The sequence below is a fragment of the Hippoglossus hippoglossus genome, chromosome 24 (assembly GCF_009819705.1).
Source record: "Hippoglossus hippoglossus isolate fHipHip1 chromosome 24, fHipHip1.pri, whole genome shotgun sequence".
NCBI classification, from domain to species: Eukaryota; Metazoa; Chordata; class Actinopteri; order Pleuronectiformes; family Pleuronectidae; genus Hippoglossus; species Hippoglossus hippoglossus.
The window spans coordinates 11,691,628-11,716,055 of NC_047174.1; the positions used below are offsets into that span (position 1 = coordinate 11,691,628).

General features: G+C 41.8%; 1 protein-coding gene across 1 annotated transcript in view; it reads right to left on the bottom strand.

Moving 5' to 3' along the window:
- Nucleotides 1-544: 544 nt before the first annotated feature.
- The window catches only part of nkain2 (sodium/potassium transporting ATPase interacting 2), a 79,414-nt gene continuing 55,530 nt past the window's right edge, over nt 545-24,428 (bottom strand). The window contains exons 4-7 of the mRNA XM_034580940.1: nt 20,101-20,301; nt 9,850-9,910; nt 5,258-5,339; nt 545-1,901 (exon numbers count right to left, since the gene is read on the bottom strand). Of these exons, the coding sequence (XP_034436831.1) occupies nt 1,892-1,901; nt 5,258-5,339; nt 9,850-9,910; nt 20,101-20,301 (354 nt within the window). The 3' untranslated portion in view covers nt 545-1,891. The remainder of the gene's footprint in view (nt 1,902-5,257; nt 5,340-9,849; nt 9,911-20,100; nt 20,302-24,428) is intronic.

A 24,428-nucleotide genomic window follows, 5' to 3' on the forward strand; every position in this document is an offset into this window, starting at 1 on the left:
AAACAGAGGATCTACTTGAATGGAAAATTTTAGATATCCTCGTTTTTTTGGGGGACCAGAGAAAAAAAATGAACTCGAGACCCATTATTTTAGGACCCAGTCTGTGATGTTCAGAATCCAGGCGTCACAGATGTCCATGTGGCGTTTCAGTTGGCACTTTCGACATTATAATATGAGTGGAGAGGGGAACAGGGGTGGAGCCGCCACGTCTCTGACATTTCTCTGGTATCGTTTTTGTCCTTGTGAGTCTGCGGGCGAGGGTGGATCGTTACAGCCTCTGTCTTTTCCCTTTCCTTCACCAGGGGTTTGAGTTGCATTATATATAAACAATGATAAATAAACAATTGAATAATTGTCAAAGTTGGAGGCGTCTGTTCCCACATGACGACGACAATACTCTTCAGCTTTTTCGTTCAATTTTTTAAGATAGAATTTCAAATCCTTGACGAAACTCAGGCCGCTTTGACTGTGATTGTCATTTGTGTAGAAGGTGTGTTTTTCTCTATATGTGAGCATTGCCTGTGGATGATTTGGGCTGTGTTTGAGCTATTTCTGTTATTCAAAAGAGCTGGATGCTGCAGATGATAAGGCTGAACAGTTTTATCTGGCTTCCAGCATTTTTATGGGGAAAATGCTGCTGAAAGAGCTGGTTGAGATGTCTCCAAGAGGGCCGAGGTGGACGGGGAAACTACTGCCTGACCTTGGTTGCTCTTCAGCGGCTGTCACGGTTTGTCTCTATGTACCTCTACCCGTCTGTCTTGGATGGAAGACAAAATATTAAGACAGTGAAGAAACACGTCTGGAACAACGGTCCTGTCCTAAACTACTGTGAGAGAAAACACCCACTGGCCTTTTTGGGATGCTGCAGCTAAAAAGTGTCTCTTCACCTCCTGCCTGTCTCTCAGTCGTTCTGTCTGTTGTAAACATTAAGATTCACATTAAAAAAGTTAAGTGGTTGTATGTTATAAGCGTGTGTGTGTGTGTGTGTCTTCATGCATGTGTGTATTCACATATGCATTTCTTAAGGTCTATCTGTGTGTATGTGTCTGCTGTACACATGCACATACTGTATGTGATGATATTTAACATTCAGAGGAAAATGTGTGGTGTGTACTGACGATCGTGACTCCAGCCGATTCTCACATCAAGCCTCCATCTTCGCTGAAAATCTTCTCCAAATGCACCGTGAAGTAATCATAGAAAAATGAAGTCTGACATTCCTTGATCGGTCGATCTTTTGACAGAGATGCTCAGCCAGTGGAGTTGAAGTCCTGCAGTGTCTAATCTATGAGGCACAAAGAGTTCCAGAGACGGTTAAACAGGCTCTTTTGTGCACACAGGGATGTTTCTCTGGGTGTTTTACTCTTTGGTGACGCATATCTGCACTTGAGAGCTGCTAAGATATCCCAATAGTAGTGTGAAGGAACAGGGCTCCATGTTAACGATTCTCTGACTGCAGAAATTCTCACTGGAAGCCTGAGGAAAACACGTCACCGGAGAGCTGCGCCCTCTTTGCATCCCTTTGGTTGTGCAGATATCCAGCGGCACAAGAGGAGAGACTAGTCATTGGCTCCACATTGTGTCACCCAGAGTAAGGAAAACAACTGAAAAAAACATACATCCTGCAGTTACCACGTCCAACCACACGAGGCCAGTGTATCATCAGGAACCTAACTGCAATTAAAAACAACAGGCAGGCAGATGAGGGAAGCCTTACTACGGGGGGGGGGGGGGGGGGGGGGGGGGGGGGGGGTCATTGAGTGTCATTGTATCCCGTCTACCGGAGTGTGTCTCACTCTTAAAAACAGTTGGAGTAGTAAAAGCAGTAGTAAAAGCAGGATGTTGAGCGGTGGTGGTTGGTAAGGCAGCACTCCTGGAGTGTATCCTGGGTTTACTTTGACCTGGAGAGGAGGAGAAGAGAGGAGAGGAGGGGAAGAGAGGACATTGTTGAGTATTGACAGAAAGCCTTTTATTGCTTTAGTATAGATTCATGATAAAATTTATGTTAACCTCTTAAAGTGCAACTGTTCCTATCCTGCTGGTAAGTCACACATCTGTGTATGTGTGACCAGATCCTATAATTCCAGGTCTTCTATGTGTATGTCACCTCGTTTTCATTCTGAGATATCTGTATTCTTGCAGTTTCTGTGTTTAAAAACGTCATCAACGCTGGTTTGATTTCAGTGTGTGTCTGAAAGCAGCTTATGTGAAGTTGTGACGTTGTTGTACGATACAACATGAGAAATATATTTGATCTAACTTTAAAGGTACTTGAGATTGTTGATGTATAATTGAAACCACTGAAGGTTCAGGAGTTTTGGATGAAATGTGAAGCCGTGCTTTGCTCAGAATTGTCCTTGATAAAGTCACTGTGAAACACATAATAACACTTGTCCTGTGTATTTTATGGAACAAAATATCACTCAATAGGCCGATTAACACTCTGTCAATATACTGGCTCTCTGATACCTTCCATCCAAAATGATACAGCTGAATACTACACAAGAAGAATATAGCTTTGTCTGTTTGTTCGCCAAACAACCATAATCGGTGTTGACACAGTGTAAATGACAGAGCTTTACAGACACTCTCTGTACCTTTATTGTGAGGATATTGTTTATTGTTCTTCTTACGAATGAAAAGTATGTTCAAGAGGGATAAAACACTTAACAGTATTTCGTTTATTTATTTAAGTGTGTCATGAGATGGCGGCATTTACTGCAATTGTGATAATAGAAATATAAATGTCAATAATAGGGTTAGTTAGTTAAATGATAATACTGTGAAAATAATCCAGTGCCTCTTAAATGATTACTACTACTGCTGTTGATAAAAAATAAAACAATAATAACAATGATAATAATAATAATCATCATCATCATCATCATCATCATCATCATCATCATCATCATCATCTCTATTAGAATAAAGTGTTTCATCTCTGAATTGTTAATATTGTTTTATTATCAGTTATTATTATTATTATTATTATTAGTAGTAGTATTATTAGTAGTCGTAGACTATTTTATTGTTTTCCTGCTTTGTTTAGTATATATAATAGCAGAAGACAATGTATGTGTTTGTAAATTAGGGGTGTTTTACTATCACAAAAAAAGGATGGGGCCTAGGAATTGGCATGACACAGAAATAAAAAAATGATTTGTATGTGCTATGAATTATGCTTCACTGCAAAGAAATGCATATCTCTACAATAATCTGGATGTGGTGATTGCTGTGGCATTATTTATGTGATTTGTGTGTGTGAGAGAGGTGAGGTGGGAACACAGCTGATGCCCTTTTATTGGTCCCTGTGGCCGCAGCCAATAAACACCAAAGTAGGGACAACAGCTGGAGAACAATGATAGCGTATTGATGATCTTTGTGTTGGTGAGTGTGTGTGTGTGTGTGCGCATATTCATGTGTGTGTACATTAATGTGCCTATAAGCACAACCCGTCTGTGTGTGTGTGTGCATACTGTAGACATGTATATCCGTACTCCAGCTCTTGTGTGAGTGTGTGTTTGTGTTGGCAGCCATTATCTTGGGGGTCGATGATTTATGATCTATGTTATAGCTTCCACTGGGGACGTATAAAAGTACAGAATGGCCCTTTATTGCCTTTCTCCTTTGGTTAGTCCTACGGTTCATCCATCACTCTGTGTTTCCCATCATCCTGTCTCCCCTCTTTCTCCTTCTCCCTCCCTCTTTCTGCTATTATTTCTTGACCATCTTGATCTCAATTGCTCTTTGTCCGTCTCTCTCTCTCTCTCTTTCTCCACGTTCAACCATATCTCTCTCTCTAATTCGCCCCGGCTTTTCTTTCTAATAAAAACAGGTATCGATGACCTGTCGGCCGCACATCAATGGAATCACCATTATTCTGCCGTGTTGTTTGTTACAGTGGGGAAGCTTTTCTCCGTATTGTTTGCTCTCCACAGGACAAAGCGAGATTGAGAGATTGATGCAGGGCCGTCGGAGCCCAGACTCAGACTGATTTCGTGTTGTCCTACTGGATCTTTGGGCTTAGAGTAACTGCGGATCTTGTCGAAACTGGCATCCGAGGTTTGACCGTCAGGAAATCCCCATATTGGATACAAAATAAAACCCATCTGAACCACAATCCATTTCACAACGCAACACTTAATCCTCTGGAGGATACCTCTCCATTCACTGTGGGGTAAAGAAGTTAACGGCTGATTCTGAAAAACAGCTTGAGCGAGATCGAGGATACAACGGTTTTCCTTACACACCCCACCATTATTGGCGACGTGTGAGGGGAGTGATAAAAGCGCTACAGCAGTGATAAGTGATGAGACCTTGGGCTGATAAATGGTGAGACCTTGTGCTGACGCAGTGAAAATGTGCTTATATCATTTTATGCAGACCTCAAGGTATCAAACACTGATGAAAATTAGTCCCCAAACACAGTTCGCTGTTGATGGTGGGGTTGGATTTAAGAGCGAGAGATATGTCAGCCTCCCACACTTCAAAAACTAAAGTCAACTTCTTTGCTCAGCAGGATTACAACTGGATTTTGTTGCACTCAAAGCAAAAAGGTTCCCTGTTTGGAAAGATCGGATTAGATCGAGTTTGCATCCTCGTGTCTGATGGGGTTTTCTCTGGATACTACACCTTCATACACACAGTCCAAGACATGCAGATTGGGGTTAGGTTAATTGGAGACTCAGACACAAAGTGTGTTTTTCGAATAGATATTTTCTCATTCCACACGACCTTCGTTTTACAAAATATCTCCAGTCCAGGCGGGAACTGCAAAAATGGCTGTGAACAAGCATACCAGTAGGTGGAGATAAAGTCTACATCAACGATCAGTCAAATACCAGAGAAGAACATTGTGAGTGGGCTCAGTGAGCTTTTTATTTGTTTATTTATTATAATATAATATTTTTCTGGGGCATTTTTGCCTTTATTTAATAATTGAGGGGGAAAGGGAGAGAGAGAGGGTAAGTACAAAGTACTTATAAGGACTTGTAAAAGTCTTAAAACACTGTTAGACAATAGTAAGTGAAAATGGTTGTTTGTCTCTGTATGTTGGCCCTGTGAGGATGACCAGGGTGAACCCCACCTCTCACCCACTGTCAGCTGGGATTGACTCCAGCTCCCCCCACGCCCCTCAAGAGGATAAGCGGTATATATAATGAATGTAAGGCTAATGTGTTCATGTATTACAACCACCAGTGAAGTATTTACACTGAGCACTTACACAGACATGCTGATGGAGAGTAACCAAACTTACATGTACATGGGCTGTAGCTGGAGGTGGGAGGTCTTCTGAGGCCCCTGGTAACCGTACGAGTCGAACCCGCCTATAAAATCAACTTCACGAAACAAACAAACAGAACAAACAAACAAACTTAATTAGAGAGGATGTATGCTCATGTGGGAACCTCCCACCACAGATGATTCACTGCATTAGGCCTCCCACACCTACACAGATCTCAACAGTTGTTTGTACAAGAATCACCGCCTCTGCCTATGTGCTAATCAGAGTTGTCGGCATGAAACGGCTTCCAGTGAAAAATCTGGCTTCATCTTCATACAAATCCCGCACTGAAAATCTGATTCCATTTAAAAGGAGGAAGACTAAGACTGATGCAGCTGTATATTTATGTCTCGAGAATACGCTTAACTCCTAAATTATCCAGGATAGCGGCACATATTTCCCGCGCTGTGGAGCTGCCAGCAGGTGGTTGCCTCCCACCGACTGAGGCTGAGAGTCTGGACTTTTGAAGAGAGGAAGCCGTGATATGATTTTTTTTTTATAACTTTGATGTTGTACAGCTCAGAAAAGGGCACTTCCTCGCCTTGATCAGCAGCATCCACTGGCTGCCACTGCAGGGATGAGAGTCACTGTTAATGCAATGTAAATGTAAAAAGGTGCACAGATTACCCAGATTAGTTTGAATAAGCCTATATTGAAAACATCATAACTTATATAAATTAAAAATATGTAAAATGTATCCTTTTAAAGGGATAGTTTAACATTTTGGGAAACATTTGTTTTCTTTTGAAGATTTAGATGAGAAGATCAATAACACTCTATTTACTTTTCAGCAAGACAGCAAACAAACATGTTTACCAGAAGAGAAAAAATGCAAACAAGTACATTTTTAATCATACGAAGAATCATACGACTGAAGAAACATTTCAAAAAAATGTATTTAGAAATTTTGCATAAAGATAGTTTGTCTTGTTTTATCAAAGTGTTGGAGGTGTCGCTACTGTCATACTTTACTTTTTCTTTGAATTCTGTTGGATTTATTAAGATAACTTTCTAATATAAGTGTCAAAATCGTATCTGTTTGATTTCACACAAAACAAAAGATCTTTGTCTATTAGCAGTTTTTCTGCACTGCTGCAGTAGAGTGATAGTTTATGATCACGACGCTAATAATTGTTGTTCAGACAGACAGTGCAGAGCTATTGTCGTCTTTACGTATTGCTTCTTTGTGCTGTGACAACCTTGATTTGACCTGTTTCTGCTTCCCTCCTTCAGGTTCCTCCTGATCACCTGACTTCCTCCCACCTCTCTGAAGGACCTCACCTGTTTGGAGCCTAAATAAACCATGTTGGTTAAAGATGGCTCCTTTACTTTCTTAACTTATACCACTACTGGCCAAAAGTCCTCTGCACTAACATTGGGTTAGTTCTCCTGTGGTTATTGCCCTTGCATAGTTTCAGATCTGGTTTGTAGTGAATTAGAAATTGTGTGTCTGTTGCTTGCTGGCAATTCAAAGTGAACAAATTATCCTGGGAAATGACTTGGCTGCGGCGAGGGTTTGGAAAAGACGCTCCATCGCTGTTGGATGTGAGTTCACCTTAACTGGAATGTGAAGAACCAGATGAAAGTGCCAAACGGCCCCCTGAAGTACAAGGAGCAAAGCTAGGTGGGAAGAGTTTCATGTCTCGGAACAGAGTCAGATGCATCAGACAGAAAACTTCTAAGTGAAAGGAGCATTTTTAATTGTTTTCAATCCTGCTCACTTTCTCGAAGAGTGTACTAAAGAACAGGCTGTGGATCCTTCATTGATATCCTGACTAATAAGTGAATGTTATATTTCTTATGTGGTGTTATCCTTAGTATTTTCTCGTTTACTCAACTGGTTGTTGTGTGGACCGCCCTTCTTTGTTATGTTCCTGAACGAGTCGGGCGTAACTGTGTGAATACCTGGGAGGAAGAAATTACCCGGTGTGAACGGTAATTGTTTCCTGCTGAGTCATGCTGTTGTGAAATAGTCTCAGCAGAGTTTCTGCCACACATGACCCTTTGAACACAATCGGAAAGAAAGTCCCTTTACCTTTTACCTTTTCTGTGTGTGATTGTGTCCAAAACAACTCATCTACGAAAGGACAGATTTTCACCAAACTTGGAAGGAATATTAAATTGGAGGGTATCTCCTGATGATTAACTTTTGGAGCTGATTAGTCAAAGGTCAAGGTCATAGGCCAACCAAAAAAATTATCCAAAAACACATTCTCCAAGATATCTCAGCAAATAAAAGGGTTACAGAGACAATCTGAAGCTTATGGAGATCAGAAAATGGTTCCTCATGAAATTATGTGATATAATAAGTGACGTCATAAAGAAGTCACAAAGAAGATGATGTCATGCATGGTTCAAATATGCAATTTTCGAGGTATCTCTGCATTCTATAGGATTATAGACACGGCCTACACCTTCTATAGATTGAGAAATACTGTCTGATTATATGGTAGTAATGACATCATCATGGCATCACTATGATATCAGAATTTTTTTAGCACTGCCCCATTCGATGCCTTTTCATTTTTAAATTGTGAATTTTTGCTATTGACTAAAGATCCCAAACACATCTGTTTACACAAGGATTGATTGCTTTAGTAATCTTAGGGTGAGCGTGTGTCGGTTATGTGCTCACGAGAGTGTGTGAGACTGTCTGACACATTTGAATAGCTGTGAGACATAAGATTGAATATAATGATTAATCTCCCCACACAGACGGACTCACACTTGCACATGCTCAGAATAATTATCAGAGTAATTAGCTTTCTCAGCAACTTAAAGTCTTCATCGGTCCTCAGCGAGTACTTGCTTCTTCGCCCAAGGCACTTTTCCCTACTGAGCTCCCTGCTTATTGTTTAGTCTCCCACACTGCATTATTGCTCGGCCACTTTCCACGGCCACATTCAGAGGGTAACACTCGGCAGCATGAAGTTTACAATGGATCACAAAATTATTCGGGAGAAAATGATCCTTATCATTATGTGAAAATGACGCGTCTGACATGATGCTACCATTGTGTGTGTATTCATTAAGCCTCATTAGTGGCCCAAAACCTCAATTTGAGTCCTGATTCCTTTTGATAACATTTGTCCCATGAGGGGAGGAAGGAAAATGACTCATGTAGCTTATTATCGCTCATCAGTGTGTGAATGTTTTCCCCAAGTCTCACTGTGTGGTCTTGGTTACTCCCATTGTCTGTTTGTAAAGATGGATGACATGACAGTGAAGCAAAATATTTCTTGATCGCCCCCTAGTGGCTGGCTGCAGTCTAGGGCATACATTCTGCCTCCTCCATGTTAGTGGATGGGACATGGACCAACCTAAAAGTCAAATACAATTCTCTCAAAGATGTCATATGAAATAACAAAAATACATCCATTAAAGAGAATAACATAATAATAACTGTTAGTTAGTAATTATTTAGACAAGTGGCAGTTGAGGTTTTTTGTCATCACAAAGCCCATTCAAATGTGTTCAGTGTTCAAAATCTCTCCATCTACCCTGAATCTCAATAAGTCATAAATAACTGATAAAAGTGGAATACATTTAGTGTTGTGAACTGCTCTTTAACTTTAATGATCATAAACTTTAATACTTTACTGTGACCTGGATGAACACGGAGGTTGTTTGTCACATAAAGAGCCTTTAGAAAGTAGCTGCTCTTCCAGTGTAGTTTTACACTTCCATAACAGCTGCTGCTCAGGAAATAAATTAAAATCCTTCGACAGACTCAACCCTCCATTTGCTTTAAGCAGGATAACTTGTCTACTCTCGGTCTGCTTTTATTACCGTATCAATATTTCTGTGTTCGTTAAGAGCATCTTCAATCCGGTGTTGAATGAGACATGCTTAGCTATTGATTCCCCTGCAGAATAGCTGCAAGTACTTAAGTGGAATAACTAACTGGCTCAGGTAAAGGGGCTTATTCAAGACCTCACAAACACACACGCACACACACACTGCGACTGCATCACAGAAACAACGTGTTGATTTGCCTCATTTTCCTCATTTGTTACTGGTAGGTGCACTTCAAATGCGATTCATTTAGACTGTCAAAATGCCTCCAATTAACTCAATGATTCCTTTCACTACAAAAACTGCACACTTCCCATTCCACACGCTCCAGTTGATGAACTGATGCACTGATAAAAGGCTGAATAAAGGTAAATGATGAGTGTATAGGTGTGTGAATATCTGTTATTGCTCTTTGAGGCTCTATTCTATGTTTGATGGTAGTTGAACGTTTGTGGGAGAGACGTACAGATGAAAGGAAACTTTGTTTGAGCGTGAATCTACGCAGCTCTAATCGTCCTCCACTCTCACATTCTTGTCTTTTATGCCTCCGTTTATTTCTGAAAATGAATGAGCGCAGCTGTGAAACCTGGAGGCTGTAAGTGTAACATTGAATTGAAGTATCTGTAAAGGCTGTCAGTCCAGGACGGCTTCATTCAAACCTGCTGCACTATTACAAAGAGAATAAAGAACAGGGCGAGCCAGGGTGGAGAGAAAGAGGAGCTGCAGATTAATTGTTAGTGAATTGTCCATGTTTATGACTGTGTACTTACAGCTATCCTCTTCTTCAGAAATGAGCTTGACCACATAGCAGGCGTAGATGAACCCCACCAACTAGAAACAACACAGAGAGCAGAGGAAACAAGCCATTATTTTGGATAATGGATGGATGGATGGATGGAGAGAGAGAGAGAGAGAGAGAGAGAGAGAGAGAGAGAGAGAGAGAGAGAGAGAGAGAGAGAGAGAGAGAGAGAGCATGGATACTGAACAATTACTTGGAACACACAGAGAAAACAGGTGTTGGTGTAAGCGGAGCAGAACAACACAGTGGTATTCTGAGCACTTGAATCAGTGGCTACACACATACACACACAAAAACACACACACTTGGACGCTAATCATGTCTACTACTTGCCTCTTTTAAACCCAACCTTGGACCTATGGACCAAACTTCAGGACTTGAGGATTTAGATCTAGGGAACTTTCTTTGTGGCCTCATAAGGATGACAAGTCCCCATAATGTCCCTACAACATGAGTAATAGCTAAACACACACACTCTGGCGTCATCAAAGACAAACACAAGGTTACGGTTTTCAGGCTGCACTGACAAATACACATCTTACAAGAAATAAGAGAGAGAATCGTCGAAACCTCCTCTCTGTTGTGGCGCTGTGGGTAAACACGAGTGAGATTGTGATCACTGAAATTCAATTTTCATCTCCCTCTGTTGCTTTGGTATTTCGATGTCAGGGCGAGATAGTTCCATGTTCGCCGCTGTTGTCGAGACCAAAAGCCTCGCACACCGCCACCCACTCCGAGAGGGCTTTGTTGTGTCGGCCTCACATTGTTCTACCTCATGGTCTCACATCTGTTTGAGGCCACTGACAAACCTGAGAGCAATGCTGGCTGCGGAGTGAACTATCAAAGAGGAGGGTACAGTGCTGCGATTCTGTGTGCAGTACTTGTTACCAAAAAATACCACATTCAACACGTGTGTGTGTGTGTGTTTGTTATTTAGACAGTGATGTAGCAGTCCACATTAGCTGAACACCTTTGCTCTCTGATCCACTCTATCATTGGCTGTCTGTTACCAGGGCAACGGATAAGAGGCAGCTGATTGGAGCAAAGATGCAGGAAGGTGCAGTCAACTTAGGGTAAGCATTTTGAGGACTTTATTACCCCGCATTGATACAGGAGGAAAGAGAGGGAAAGCAATGTGGGAAGAGAGGAGGATACGGGCAGAAAGTGATGGAGTTAATGGTGTGTGTGTGTGTGTGTGTGTGTGTGTGTGTGTGTGTGTGTATGTGTGTGTGTGTGTGTGTGTGTGTGTGTGTTAACATGTTATACTGAATAAATAAAGCCTTATTGCTGCTTAAGTGTAGGAAAAATGACATTGACTTTGTTGGTATTCTATTGACTACATGGACACGCACACACACACACACACCAGCACGGAAATGCACAGCGAGCCGCGAATGCAGCATTTGAGATTCAGTGTATATCTCAAGGTCTTGACCTCATTTAGTCTAAATAATGTTCCGCTCCCGAAGCACATCTCTCCTCCATCCTTTTCTCCTACTCTCTCCCTCGCCCACTTCCAGCTTCCTACATTTCTTCCGTTCTCTTTTTCCCCCCCTATACATCACTGATTTCCTTCCTGCACCTTTTCTTTTCATTTCTCTTGATCTCTTCTCTCTAGTCCCTGACAAGTAAATGAGTCACAGAAATATAGTGCTTTTCTTAGTGGGGGGATGAATTTACCTTAAGCTGAGCCAAATGCTCTGAGCCGACAATGCTGCCAGCAGCACGGTGATCGGCGGTGATGAGAAAATCAATTTGGATAAAACAGGAGACTTTATGTTGCCGAAATGCCTTTGAGAAATTACCAGTGGTCAAAGATGGCGATAAACCTCCCAGGCTACAAAATCTTTGATGTCAGAACTGTTGAGAGGAATTTAGCAGAACACATTCATTGTGAAACGTTAAAGGAGACGTATTAGGCTTTTCAGTTTTTTTTCTCCTCTAGTGTGTTGTTTGTGTATAAAACCCCATAGTCCGCGGTAGAGGGAGCTCCTCCTTCCCACAGAAAACTCTGCTTCTGACATCACAATGCTCCACATTTGCATAATGCACAGCTAGCAGCTAGTCTTACATGCCCTCTAACAAAGCCAGGTAAAGCGAGAGCCGAGTCCCACCATAGGCTGTGATGGATGACACGACTCCACGTCCTCCAACTATCCAGAAATGAAGCTTAAATACCCGGGATACGAGCACCACCATTTTGCACATTTGGAGCCGGAGCCTGCGCAGTAGGGGCCGCAGCAGTGAGGTCCCAGCGATCCACGCACTCGACCAATCATGAGTCAGTCTCACCTGTCAATCATGATGTTTCAACTCGTTTTTATTGCATCAAATAACTTTTTGAAGAAAGATACGACACACGTCCCATTCATTTATATAGAAGGGGCATCAAGACGCTTTGGCTTACTTTTTGGGGGGCTCTCATGTCGTCTAACTTTATCTTTTATGAGTGGGCCAGCTGGCCAATCGGAGCAGAATGAAATTCTTCAGGAGAGGGGTCTTGAAGAGACAGGAGCTAAAACCAAGCGTTTCAGACAGAGGATGAAAAGAGGAGCTGCAGCAATGGACAGTATGAGTGAGTGAAAATTAGAGCCTTTAACATTAGAGTGCAAGTCTTTTCAAGTAATAACCTAAATCAAAATTATGAGCCTGAACATGTCTCCTTAAAGATGGCCTCACTCAAGCTTCAGAGTGCCTCCCCTTGTCCACTGCCACTCCAGCTAAAATGAGTACGACCATTCATTATGAAGGAGACTTTAACAGGTACAAAGTCAAAACATTGTTTAAAGGACTTTCAAGAGTTGGGAGACTTTTCAGTCACACGGAGTCAAAGTGGATCCAGAGCTCATTCTGTCTTCAGCAGGCTCATTGCCCCTGAAAATGGCTTTTGGGTGCAGTTTCACTAGCACCACTGAACAGAGAGCAGAGAGCAGGGAGCCGTGCCCACACTGCAATAGAGAACATCTGATCAGCTGTGACAGAGCGTGTTCCTCTGCACATCAATATCCTGTTAATATTCAGGATAGTCAGGAATTCAGTTTTGGTGTCGATGCATGTAAACGTAATATCCTGTTTACAATAACCCTGATTACATCTTCTCCCGATAACTAGGCTGCACCAATATTAGCTATGACGTGTGTGCTCTGTCCCGTGCTTATTGCTGGAGTTCCGGGTCTGGGTTGTTTTGGCTCCTGCACTCATATCTGGACAATCACGCTCATGACAGACCGTGAAAAGCATTTAGCATTCTGAGCAAAAAAGTTCCCCAAAACATATCTCATATCTAAACGACATAACACCGTCTCCAGGAACAAGTGCTGATACAAATAAGATTTAGATCAAAATACATCCAAACAACCATCCGCAGCTCTTTGCCCACAGCGCTGTTTTCAGACGACATTGACATTCTCCTTGAAGGTAACTTAATTTATTTCTTTTCGTGTCTATTTTACTCACAGTGACTCACACATTGAAGCTCGCAGCATTCAGACCTTTATATTGCTGCAGAGTGAAATAAGAAAACAACAAAGAGGTGGAGTGAAGGTTTTATCAGGTTTTATGCTCGGGGAAAAAAAATGCAGCAGTGAGAATTAACTGAAAGGCTCATCCTCTTTAAAATAATATGCTTCAGCTTTGGGTGTATTTGAACTTCGGCTGCTGCAAACTTCCTTTTAGTCTCAAACTATTTCTGTCGAGTAAACGAGCAATTGACGACTACAGAGTGCTAACAATGGCGACTGACTGACAGTAAAAGGGGTTTGTTGTTACAAACATTTCCTCGCTGGTTTGCACAATCAGACAGACGGAATTAAAGTTTCTCAGAGAGACACTGGTCCTTTTTCACATTTTGTCCTTGGGTTAGGGTTACCTAGTCAACGCTGAATAAACGAAGGATGTTTGGTGCGAAGAGCGGGAATGAAAATAGCACAACTTCAGCATGAACTCAGACAGGATCCCTGACCCGACGGGCCTGACCAAGCAATAACTTGTATAAGTTCACCACTTCACCTCACAGACGCATGTACCTAATTCACAGCGGGAACTGTTTTTATAGGGTTTTATGTGCACAGTGTCACACTCTATTCCAGGAGGCAGGAAGACCGTCTTTATCCCATTTCTTTAATACCCTGTACAGCCGTTGCTTGTTGCCATGGTAAACACAGCAAATGTAGATAGTTATGCAACAACAATCCAGCAGAACCAAGTGACATTTTCTTAAGGCAACAGGAGAGTAATGGTATGGAAAATCATCCGTCAAGTGTTCATGTTCGTGCCTCTCCACAACAGACTGCAACATATTTCCCATTCAGAGCTTCAGAACAGAATGTTCCGGGCAAATGTTTGCAGGGATGATGGCTGCAAATTGGCCTTCCTGCACTTCAGTTACACTTTATCAATGTCTTCACACTGTCTTCTTCAATTATATACTGAGGCATAGTCCCTGTTTTCAGCCTCCACCAAATGGCAACTCACTGTGACGTGACCCATTTATTTACCCTGAATTTTGTATTTTGGGCAGCACCATCTTGGAGCTCAAGGATAATGCAAACCCACCTGGACCAGCACCCATTGGACGTTACTAGCTGTCAATCACACAATATCCACTCCCCAATGCCCACGGTGCTTTAGTGTCTGTTTTACTCTTAATGGGACCATAATGTAAAAAAAATAACATCATGCTGTATTAAAGAGGACTTGAAACTAGGGCTTGAGACCTTAAACTCCATATGAAAACATTTACTGATGTTGTATATATCAGACAATGCAGGTTTCAGGCACTCCCTCATTGGCTTCACTTTCCAGAAACGGAGTCTACAACCATTTTTATAAGCAATTTATGGTGCCACCCCCCAAAGTCCATATATAGCTAGTTAGGAATGGCTCCCATTTGCTTTAATTCCCCTTTTTGTCTGCTATAACGGTAATTTGATAAAGTGAGTGTATATATACAAAATCAAAGATAAGGATTTAGGCTATAGTGACAGGATACTTGCACAGATTTATTACTAGATTTTCCTACCATCTTGCAGGTACAAACTCTCCTAAAAAAACCTTACAGATAACAAGGTGCCCAAAATGATCAAGAGGCCCATAAAAGCGTAGGGCTACATTACCCAAGTAGAAAGGGAATGTCATTAAAGTAGAAAAAGATAACTGAATCATCATTCTCTCCTACAATAATCAAGTCCCAAATGCTCCCTGAGCAGAGATCCCGAGAACACCTGGAAGTTTGGAAAAAAGGAGCTGAGGGAGAAATTAGTTGAATGTCAAACAGCTGGTGTTTGATAAGGAAGGGAAAACCTGCGCTCTGTGCTCTGCATAGCCTCAGACCAATGAACCCGGGGAACACACCAGGGGAGGAGACCTTTCAGAAGAGCAAGGACAGATGCCAGGGGAAGGCAGCTATAGGTCAGTCACCCAGTGACGCAGTTTGTCCTTCGCCGAGGAGGAAGGTGAGGTTGCATTTTGCCAAAACAATCATGGTGCAAAGTGCTGACGCCGCAGCAATCGTCTCCCTCAAGGTCTGTAAAACTTGTAAAACTTAATCAGCTCCCAGGTTGATCTACGACGAACATTTCCGTAGATCGTGACGTTATTTAGATCCATAATTAATTCTGTCCCATGTCCTTCCTTCTTTCTCCAGGAAATGTAGACTTCTTGTCTTTCTGTATGACAATCTTGCTTTGTATGGAATGCATTGTTTTCATCTGAAGTGAAAGAATCCATTACTGCTGCATCATTCTGCACCAAATTGTGCAGTGATGAAGGTGTCACCTCCATTAGATCAGAACTGTTCGTGCTGATGACGCCCAGTTAAAGGACCAGTATGTGGGATTTAGGGGATTTATCAGAAATGGAATACAATATTCATAATGATGTTGTAATTACCGTATAATCACCCAAAACTAAGAATCATTGTGTTTCATATCTACATGAGGAGTTGACCCTCTTCTATGACATTTGCCATGTTGCACCACCATGTTTCTACTGTAGCCCAGAACAGATAAACCCAACACTGATTCTAGAGAGGCACTTTTGCATTTTTATGCAACCTGCAGGCCCCTGTGGGTTCTCCCACACACTTGAAAAAGGAGAGGTGAGGGGAGGGGTATCAATTGGTTGCAGTCAACAACTAGAACAAACTAGAACCCAACCCACTTATCGTTTGGCCGATAATAATCACAGACATATCCGTATCTGTATTTAATGTTTGCCGATATGCTCAGAGATGAACTACTTTACAAAATAAACAATGCAGAACAGATGTATGTTTACAATTTTCATAAAAAAATCTTGACTAAACTTGTATATAATTTGTAATATTTGTGTTTATATCTGAGTTTATGCCATTGGAGGCAAGTACACACATATTACAGCAACAAGTATCAACCTCACTCACCCGCGAAGGATGTTTATTTTCAAACTATGTCACAGCGCTAATGTACAACAATTTCGCAGCTGACATGTACCCTCCCTGGTTGCACTCCTCTGTTTAATTGATTTAAGAATTGCAGTGTTACCTGTCTTAATTTAGAAAAGAAACACACAAACAAAGGAGAGGTTTTACTTATTCAGCAGATATGGGATTAGTGCTGTAGAGCACAGCGGTGGCCTCGGCTGACTGACATTCAATTCTCATACATTGTTCTTTTCCCTGAGCAACAACAGCTATGAAAACCAATCTGGTCCCAGTGCTGCCTCCCTGAATACAATTTGAACCTTGCATGACATCACTGTCTGGTGTCAATGACAACAATGTCACATTCAATTCAGGCAATAAAAATGATAATAGAAACAACGCTTCATATGCTAATGACTCAATTTCTAACTTCACCGATGATGAATGAGAAAAATATAGAAACGGTTTCAGTCACCTTTTCTCTAGATTTAAAAAAAATGACAATTTATGAAAAGATTATCTGTTGATATAATTTGAGATGGATTAACTGACTGAATGATCAGAATGCGGAGTGTGTTTCCTTTTCGTTCAGGACCTGAGAAACCACTGCCACCACAGACCTCAGGTTGTCTACAGCTTTTCCCTGGATTCTTCTAAATGAGCGTCACACCTGATGCTTCATAGTTGCCTGAGAAATTAAATCATTAAATGAACAATGTAAGTGTGAAACTTTTTTTTTTTTTTATCTCCAGAGAATAGAGAAGAAAAGAGACCTAATAAAGTTTTTACTGACAGCTGGTTACAGCCTATTCTGACAGAACTATCTCGACATTTTGGATTTGACACCAGAAATATGTCAAGGACGTGAGCCAATTTGGAGCACAATGTATGTGATGATGGATGTTGAAATTGTAAAGTAGTTCACAGTCACTGTAATCGGTGCTTGTTCTCTGAGCCAGTCAGCTCGCTCGGTGTGGATAAAAGGTGTAGCATGCAAACAAGCAGCCGTAGCTAATGATAATTTTCTTCATGTGAACCCGTAGCGTTTCAGCTACAAGGTTATGTGGACTGCATGCTTTAGAGGGCTGAGTGTATCCAGGTTTTCCTTCCTACCAAAAACAACAGTAGGTGATTTCACTGATTAGTTTTTCCACTCGAGTTGAAGTTATGTAAATTACTGTAATTACTTGCTGCCATGCACTCTAGACCACTGGGCCAGCAGGAAGCCTAATCATTGATGTTTTTTGTGAAATACCATTTAATTATCAGTCGATCTGAGCTATTAGCAGGTAGAATAAATCTGAAAAAACTGTAATCGCAGAAATAATTGTGCATTCCCCCACATTCCTACAGCCTGACAGAGGATTCTGTATCTCTACGCTTGGCTTGAGCTTAGATAATCATACTGTGCACCAAACTGAAAACAGCAGAGATTGTATATAAAGCTGGATGAAGCATCTCCACTTCATCCCACTATCAAGAAATGAAGCCAAAATAATATAATTGGGGATGTAGCTCTGGTATCGAGGCCCCGCCAATACATGCGCTCAACCAATCGTTAGTCAGTCTCTGCTGTCAATCATGACATTTGACCCTGTTTTCAGGTAGTTCTTATCACATATATCAGTGTGATAATAACAACCTTAAAAGTTCATTTGACTTGTAGTTTGACCTTTTTCGTTTTTTGGTCCATATGCCATTCCGATTTTTGAGATTTGAGATTCATGACCTATGCTGCCAGTCACCAGGGGGTGATCAAGATGATTTGGCTTTACTTTTGGGGAGCTGTCATGGCATACATCTATGTCCATGGTTTGGACTAAATTTCATATAATCTATCCATTTAGTTGTCATGTACTTTGACTTTATGGTTTGGTCCATGTCCCACTGAGGAGACAGGGTTTATGACCTACAGTGGAGCCAGCCACTAGGGGGCAATCTAGATTCTTTGGCTTCACTTTTGGGTTGTCCATATTTACATACAGTCTGTGGTAGAGTCAGTTAACTCTTGTTACAGTAAGAGCACAGCTCTGTCATTACAAGTCAATCAATCAGCTAACAATTCAACATGTATCCCGTATGAAATACACCAACCATACCTATTGTCTGTAGAACCTAAGTGTGATCTCCTCTTCAGATAGATGTTCTTATCTCATGCAAAAATAAGAAAAGATTTGGTTCGTAGTCAGAGCTGTGCTCCTGCAACACAATAATTTGTAAATCAGTCAAGCAGAAACACAATCACACAGTCAGTGACCCAGTTAGACAGACAAACCAGTCCATCACATACACAACTGACCACCCAGCCAAACAAAACCATGCTCTGCTGAGGACTTTGACAGCTGAGGCGCCTCAGAGCCTGTTTTGATCTTCATTTGAGATTTTTCTTTTTGATCCTGCCCATCCAAAACAGATTTATCCTAAGTAACTACCCCACCAGTCAGAACTGAGTGATTACCCCTCATTTCTTCACTACAGGAAGCAGTTAACCAAAAAAAAAACATAAAACCAGTCACTTTACATCCCAACCCACCCAAACCCTCATTTAGTCAGCCAGTTGCCTGGCTGGACGACGTATGTTATTAAGCACCCTGACAGTGTTTCCACCAATTACAGTAAACCAGGCAGCCAGTCAGCCAGTGAACCAGTCAGACTGCCGGAGTGTGTGCTCATGGAGCATGACAGTGTTTCCACACACCAATTACAGCGAGACAGTGGTACAGCTGTGTGGTGGCTTGGCACTACGCCACACTAGAAGTACCAGTATCGATTGACAGAGAGACGCAGCGAGTGGATGAGGAGAGGGGGTGAGAGAATGCTAAGTGTGGAGGGGAAGATGCAGAATGAACAATAAAGGAGGCAGGCAGACAAAAACTACCAAAATCTTTTCTCTCTGTTTTCTGTAATGGTATAATGATGCATGCAGTCACATATAAGTGTCAGTTTGTTTATCGCGTCTGTATTCTATGTGTAAATCTGGAAAAAACTACAGTGCAGAGACGACTGGGATGAAAGTGACAGGCCTCCCTCACTCCGGCTCTTTATTTCCCCCTCCGCTGTCGCTCTCTGATCCTGCTAATTATCGCAGTTTGACAGTGCAGTGGAGGAGGAAATTCGAGGGCGAGGGTAAAAGACAGGCTGAGGAAAACAGAGAGAACGAAATATTGTTTGCAACAATGAAATAAGACGAAGAGAGAAAGAGAGAGACACAGAGAAAATACTGAGATATGCGAGGGAGAGTCTCCGACCCATTCCGTGTAAATGAGGGTATGAAGTCATGATGCTTTGTTCTACTCTTAAACAGATCCTGCAAAGTCGCACAATCAGCCAACATTACCTGACCAGTTGCAGGAGACAAAGAAGTTGGCGTTGGTTGTGTTACACATTACAGAATACATTAAACTAGTGAGTGTAACTGTACAGAGCATCAAAGTGCATTCATTCGAAAGCACTATGTCACACGAAGAGTGGAATTTAACTCTAAATTAAGTTAATTAAGTGGAATCTTTATCAATAGCAAACTTTAGAAACACTAAAGCTAAAGTTCCTTTTTTTGCTTTGTTCCTGAATATTAGATTATGTCATTATTTATGAATCATCACTCATAATGTCAAATATGAGTGAAAAAGCAAAAAAGAGTATATTTAAAAAGTTGCAACTGCAACATACGTTGTATTAACAATGGCAGCGACTGTGACTAACAGGCATTCCGATTCGTTAGAAGGACATTTAAAGCCGTGAGCCGATTCTTTCTACATTCGGCTACTTGAGTTTCAAATTACAGTGCATACCAGAAAGTACTCATTCAGGTCAAGTACTTACAGCCAGGAGTATCTGCAGCGAGGAGTGGGCCACCTCTATGAACTGGAAATCCATCAGACAGCCAGCTATTGATATATATCGGTGGTCCTCAGGTGCCCAGGATGGCGGAGGGGTGATGGGAGTCACCCTGCACCCGGGGCCGTTCTCCATCCACCAGGAGCGATGCATGGAGAGGTTAAAAGTCAGCACAAGGTCAGAGTCCTGGCAAGAGAGAAAAAGAGAGAGAGAGAGACAGAGTGAGTTAATTTACGTCATCTGAGGAACAAGGCCGGGGGTTGAATATCAGGGCGGCTTCTAACCAAGTTTTAATTAAAACCAAACTGTTTGTCATACCCAGATCTGAGAGCGAGAGAGAAGGCTAGAGCCAGAACTAAATATAGATCTTAGATTTATGATCCCAGTGATCTGGGATTCCTCAGATTAGATCTGAATCATACACATGCAGGGTAATGATGAGGACAACGAGGGGGGGAGAGAGAGGAGGCTAGACAAAGAAAGGAACAGAGCGAAAGAAAGGATTGGGAGACGTATTTTGTACGATGCTTCCCGCCTGAGAAAGAGAGAGATTTGTGTTGTGGTGTCATGGAAGGGTCAGTAACTAAAGTGTTGATGTTGCGGTTTTAGGCCACATAATTATAATTTGTTCTTCTTTATTTCTCATTAAGCAGGAAAACCACAAAACTATGGGAGCTCTAAAAAAAGACTGGGAGGTAACATTAGGAACGGGGTTTAGAACCAACTCAGTTAATCTACCTCCTTGGAGATTGAGATTTAAAGAAATTCAAGAAATAAATTACCATAGAATCTTGTGAAGTAAGTGACTGGTCCCAGAAGATAAATCTTTGTTAATCCCTCCACTTTTACTTTAATGCTGACGTGATGCTGACATTTCCGGTTTAGAGTGACAACTATTCTCAGTCTATTACACGCTAGTTAACATTTAGTTTCGACTATAGAATGTATATAAACAAGGACGACATTTAACGGCTCCCCAAAAGTGGAGCCAAATCATCCTGATCACCCCCTCGTGGGTGGCTGCAATATAGGTCAAATATCCCTCCTCCTCCATGCTCGTGGATGGGACATGGACTAAACTAAAAAGTCTAAAGAAAAATTCCAGGTATCACACTGATGTTTGTTCAAGTGTTCATTTTGCTGCTTTAAATTATATATTTGATGCTATCAAAATGGGGTGAAACATCATGACTGACGGCTGACTCATGATTGGACGATTGCTTTTTTGGCGGGACCTCGATAGAGCGGCTCCACACCACCATCAACGTAGACTTTGAGTTCTCCTTAAAAACTTTGCTGTTGTATACTTTTATACAATTATGAAGACATTTTATTTGCTCATATTGGCCATCACAGCATGAACAACCCCGTCACAGAGAGAGACAACTTCAAATTACAACCAGAGACTGCAAAAACTAGCACAACTGACAACCAGTAAATAAATCAACACTTTCTGTTCCTCAGTGTTTGAGTTGTACTTCACAGCAGCACAGAGAGACCCCATACAGTAGCAAGGGCCCCTGCAGTTACAGTGTCTGCTTTGGTTCCTCCTCAATCTTTTTAATTCTCAAAGATGAGAGATGCACAGTAAATCAGTTATGACAGTCGTCCTGGTTTCAATAATGCACATATTAACGACTCCACTTAGCAAGGAGAGACACAGATCGTTCATCAGACGTCCATGCAAACCACCATGGCAGTAAATACACGCCTAAATACACAGGTCCCCTCCTATGTTGCTTTGGAATGTGTCAACAGAAGAAACTCTTTTAACGTGGGCAGAATGAAGAAAGTAGTTTTTACAGTACAAAAGTATTTGTAAATGTTTGATTTTCCTGGGTTTGTCCATCGAAATTAGGTCCGAACATTTTCCGCAGTCTGTCTTTTACATATGAAGAACAAAGCAGGAGATTGTCCGGGTCAGACGGAGGACAACATCTGGGTAGAACATGCAGGAGGCAGGACATGTAATTTCTAAAATCAAGTTTTTGTTTACAGCACATCGACACGTCACGGCCGACCAAAAGCTTTCAAATCTTGATTTTCGGATTTGACATCTTTGTTGGTGCTTCTAAGTGTATGGCATGTCTTCTCCATCCTGAGATATTTGTTGTGTTTTTTCAGTTGTACGTCCGTCACACGTTACAAATGTCATTAATATGCCCACTCGTTCGATGTGATTTTTCCTACTGTACTCTCACATGGCCACTGGCAGTTAAAGATCCCTAAAATGTGAAAAAAGGGTACAGGCCTTCTGGAGAATTTCAGGAAAATGTAAGGGCTCCAGTGCGCGTCTGAAAGCAGCTTTACTGAAACTTAATTGAAGAAAGCACCTTTTTAATGGGAGTGACTCGTAACTACTACAGCATACTAGGATTAATGGGCAAATAGTCCCTTAAATGCAGGGCAGATCACTTATTTTCATCCGGAACCACGTTGTCAGTGTTTAACTTAATCAAGTGACGGACACAAATCTTTAAATAGAGCTTTATATAGAGACGCTACTCTTCCATCAACACTGAGTCAATACGGTCTGTTTCCACACTGTATATCCCGCTTCATCTTTGTCTTTACCTTATCCTCCCACCACATCCACCCTGCACTCTGTCACCTCCTTCCACATTGCTGGTTAATTCCCCCTCCCTGTTCTCCTCTGTTAATTTATATTGTGCTCTCTCTCTCTCTCTCTCTCCCCCCCCTCTTATTCTCCCCTCTTTTTCTTCCTTGGCCTCTCTCTATTCCAGCGTAATGAGTAAATGCCTCATTAGCACAGAGCTCTGATTAATGCCATCTCCCCTTGTTGTGCTCCTCGTTTTAATGAGTGAAATCTCCTTAAATTTCTCTCTCGCTCCCTCTCTGCCATCACTCTCCCGCCGTCTGCCTCGTACCGTTACTCTCTTACTCTCTCTCTCTTTTTTATTATATTTCTTTCCTTAACCTCTTTTCTTTATCGCTCTTGTTTCTCCGCAGTCTTTCACCGCTCTTGCCATATGATCGGGAGAGGGGTAATAATTATTTCGGTGCAGTGTGTATCAGTACTTTACTAATGAGGCTCTGGAACAAACATAGTTTTGGTGAGTTTTCTGTTCCGAATGCTAATCCGAGCTTCGTGTCTCCTCTCAACTTTATTGTACCTGCACTGAAACAACGTCAAGGTGATGTCAAACTGTCTTTGTGGTTACACTGATCAACGTCAATAAAAAACCCACCGTATCTAACAACAGATGAGACATATAAAAGCAAGACAGAAGATTTTCTTTTCCATTCCACTGTCTGTGAAGAGTTCGCTGAGGTTACAGGGTCTGTTATATAGCTCCGAAATAGACTGGTGCTAATTTGAAGAAAACGCTTATCTCCTTTCTATTCATCCAGCGGCAGCACAATAAGCCTCCACCAGCACAGATAGAGACAATGTGATAAAAAAAAAAAACACACACACACACATTGGAAATTAAACCTATTTTTCTAAAAAGCACAAGTGTTTAGAGGAAGTTGTTTTCGTAACAACAAATAACCCAAATACAGGGAGTTGTAGGATTTGGGGGCCAAACTGAAATTACTCACCAGTGGAATGAAAAAACATGAATTAAATTGCTGCTGTGAGGAGGAGTTGATGCATGATTTTAAATCGCAGGGTTTCTTTAGCATTGCAGAATCGAACCCACCAGGATGATGAAGCCATAGCGCCAAAATAACTTTGAGATATTAATCTGCCTGGTGATGAATGGCCTGATTGGCTTGTAGCCTTAAATAAAAACGGTCAGCGAGACTTGTGTTCTAACTCTGACTGTGTGTGTGTTTTGTAAGTTTTGACTCTCTCCACATCTTTCCTTCATATATTTCCTCTCCTTTTGCCTCCTTTTACCTTACTTGCTCTCTCTTTGTCCCCCCCCCCCCCTCTCTCTCTCTCTCTCTCTCACACACACACACACACACACACACACACACACACACACAGTGTAATTTCGAGTGTGCTAGTTGAGGATCATGCACTCATGCTCTCAGGTCTTTGTCTCTGGCTGTGGGCTAGTGACGCTTCACTGAACCACGTCTGCTTTTCCTCTGCCTCTCCCTCCTCCTCTGTCTCTCCCTCTCCTTCTGCTTCCACCCTTCTCTCTCTCTCTCTCTCTCTCTCTCTCTCTCTCTCTCTCTCTCTCTCTCTCTCTCTCTCAATTTCCCACATCTCTATTTTCCTTTGTCTTCCCCTCCCAAGAGATGCAGGGATGGAAGGAAGGGAAAGGACCACTCCTCTGATGCTATCATCAGCACAGGAGGAGTTGATGCCCTTGTGAAGCTACCTGAAGCTAAATTAG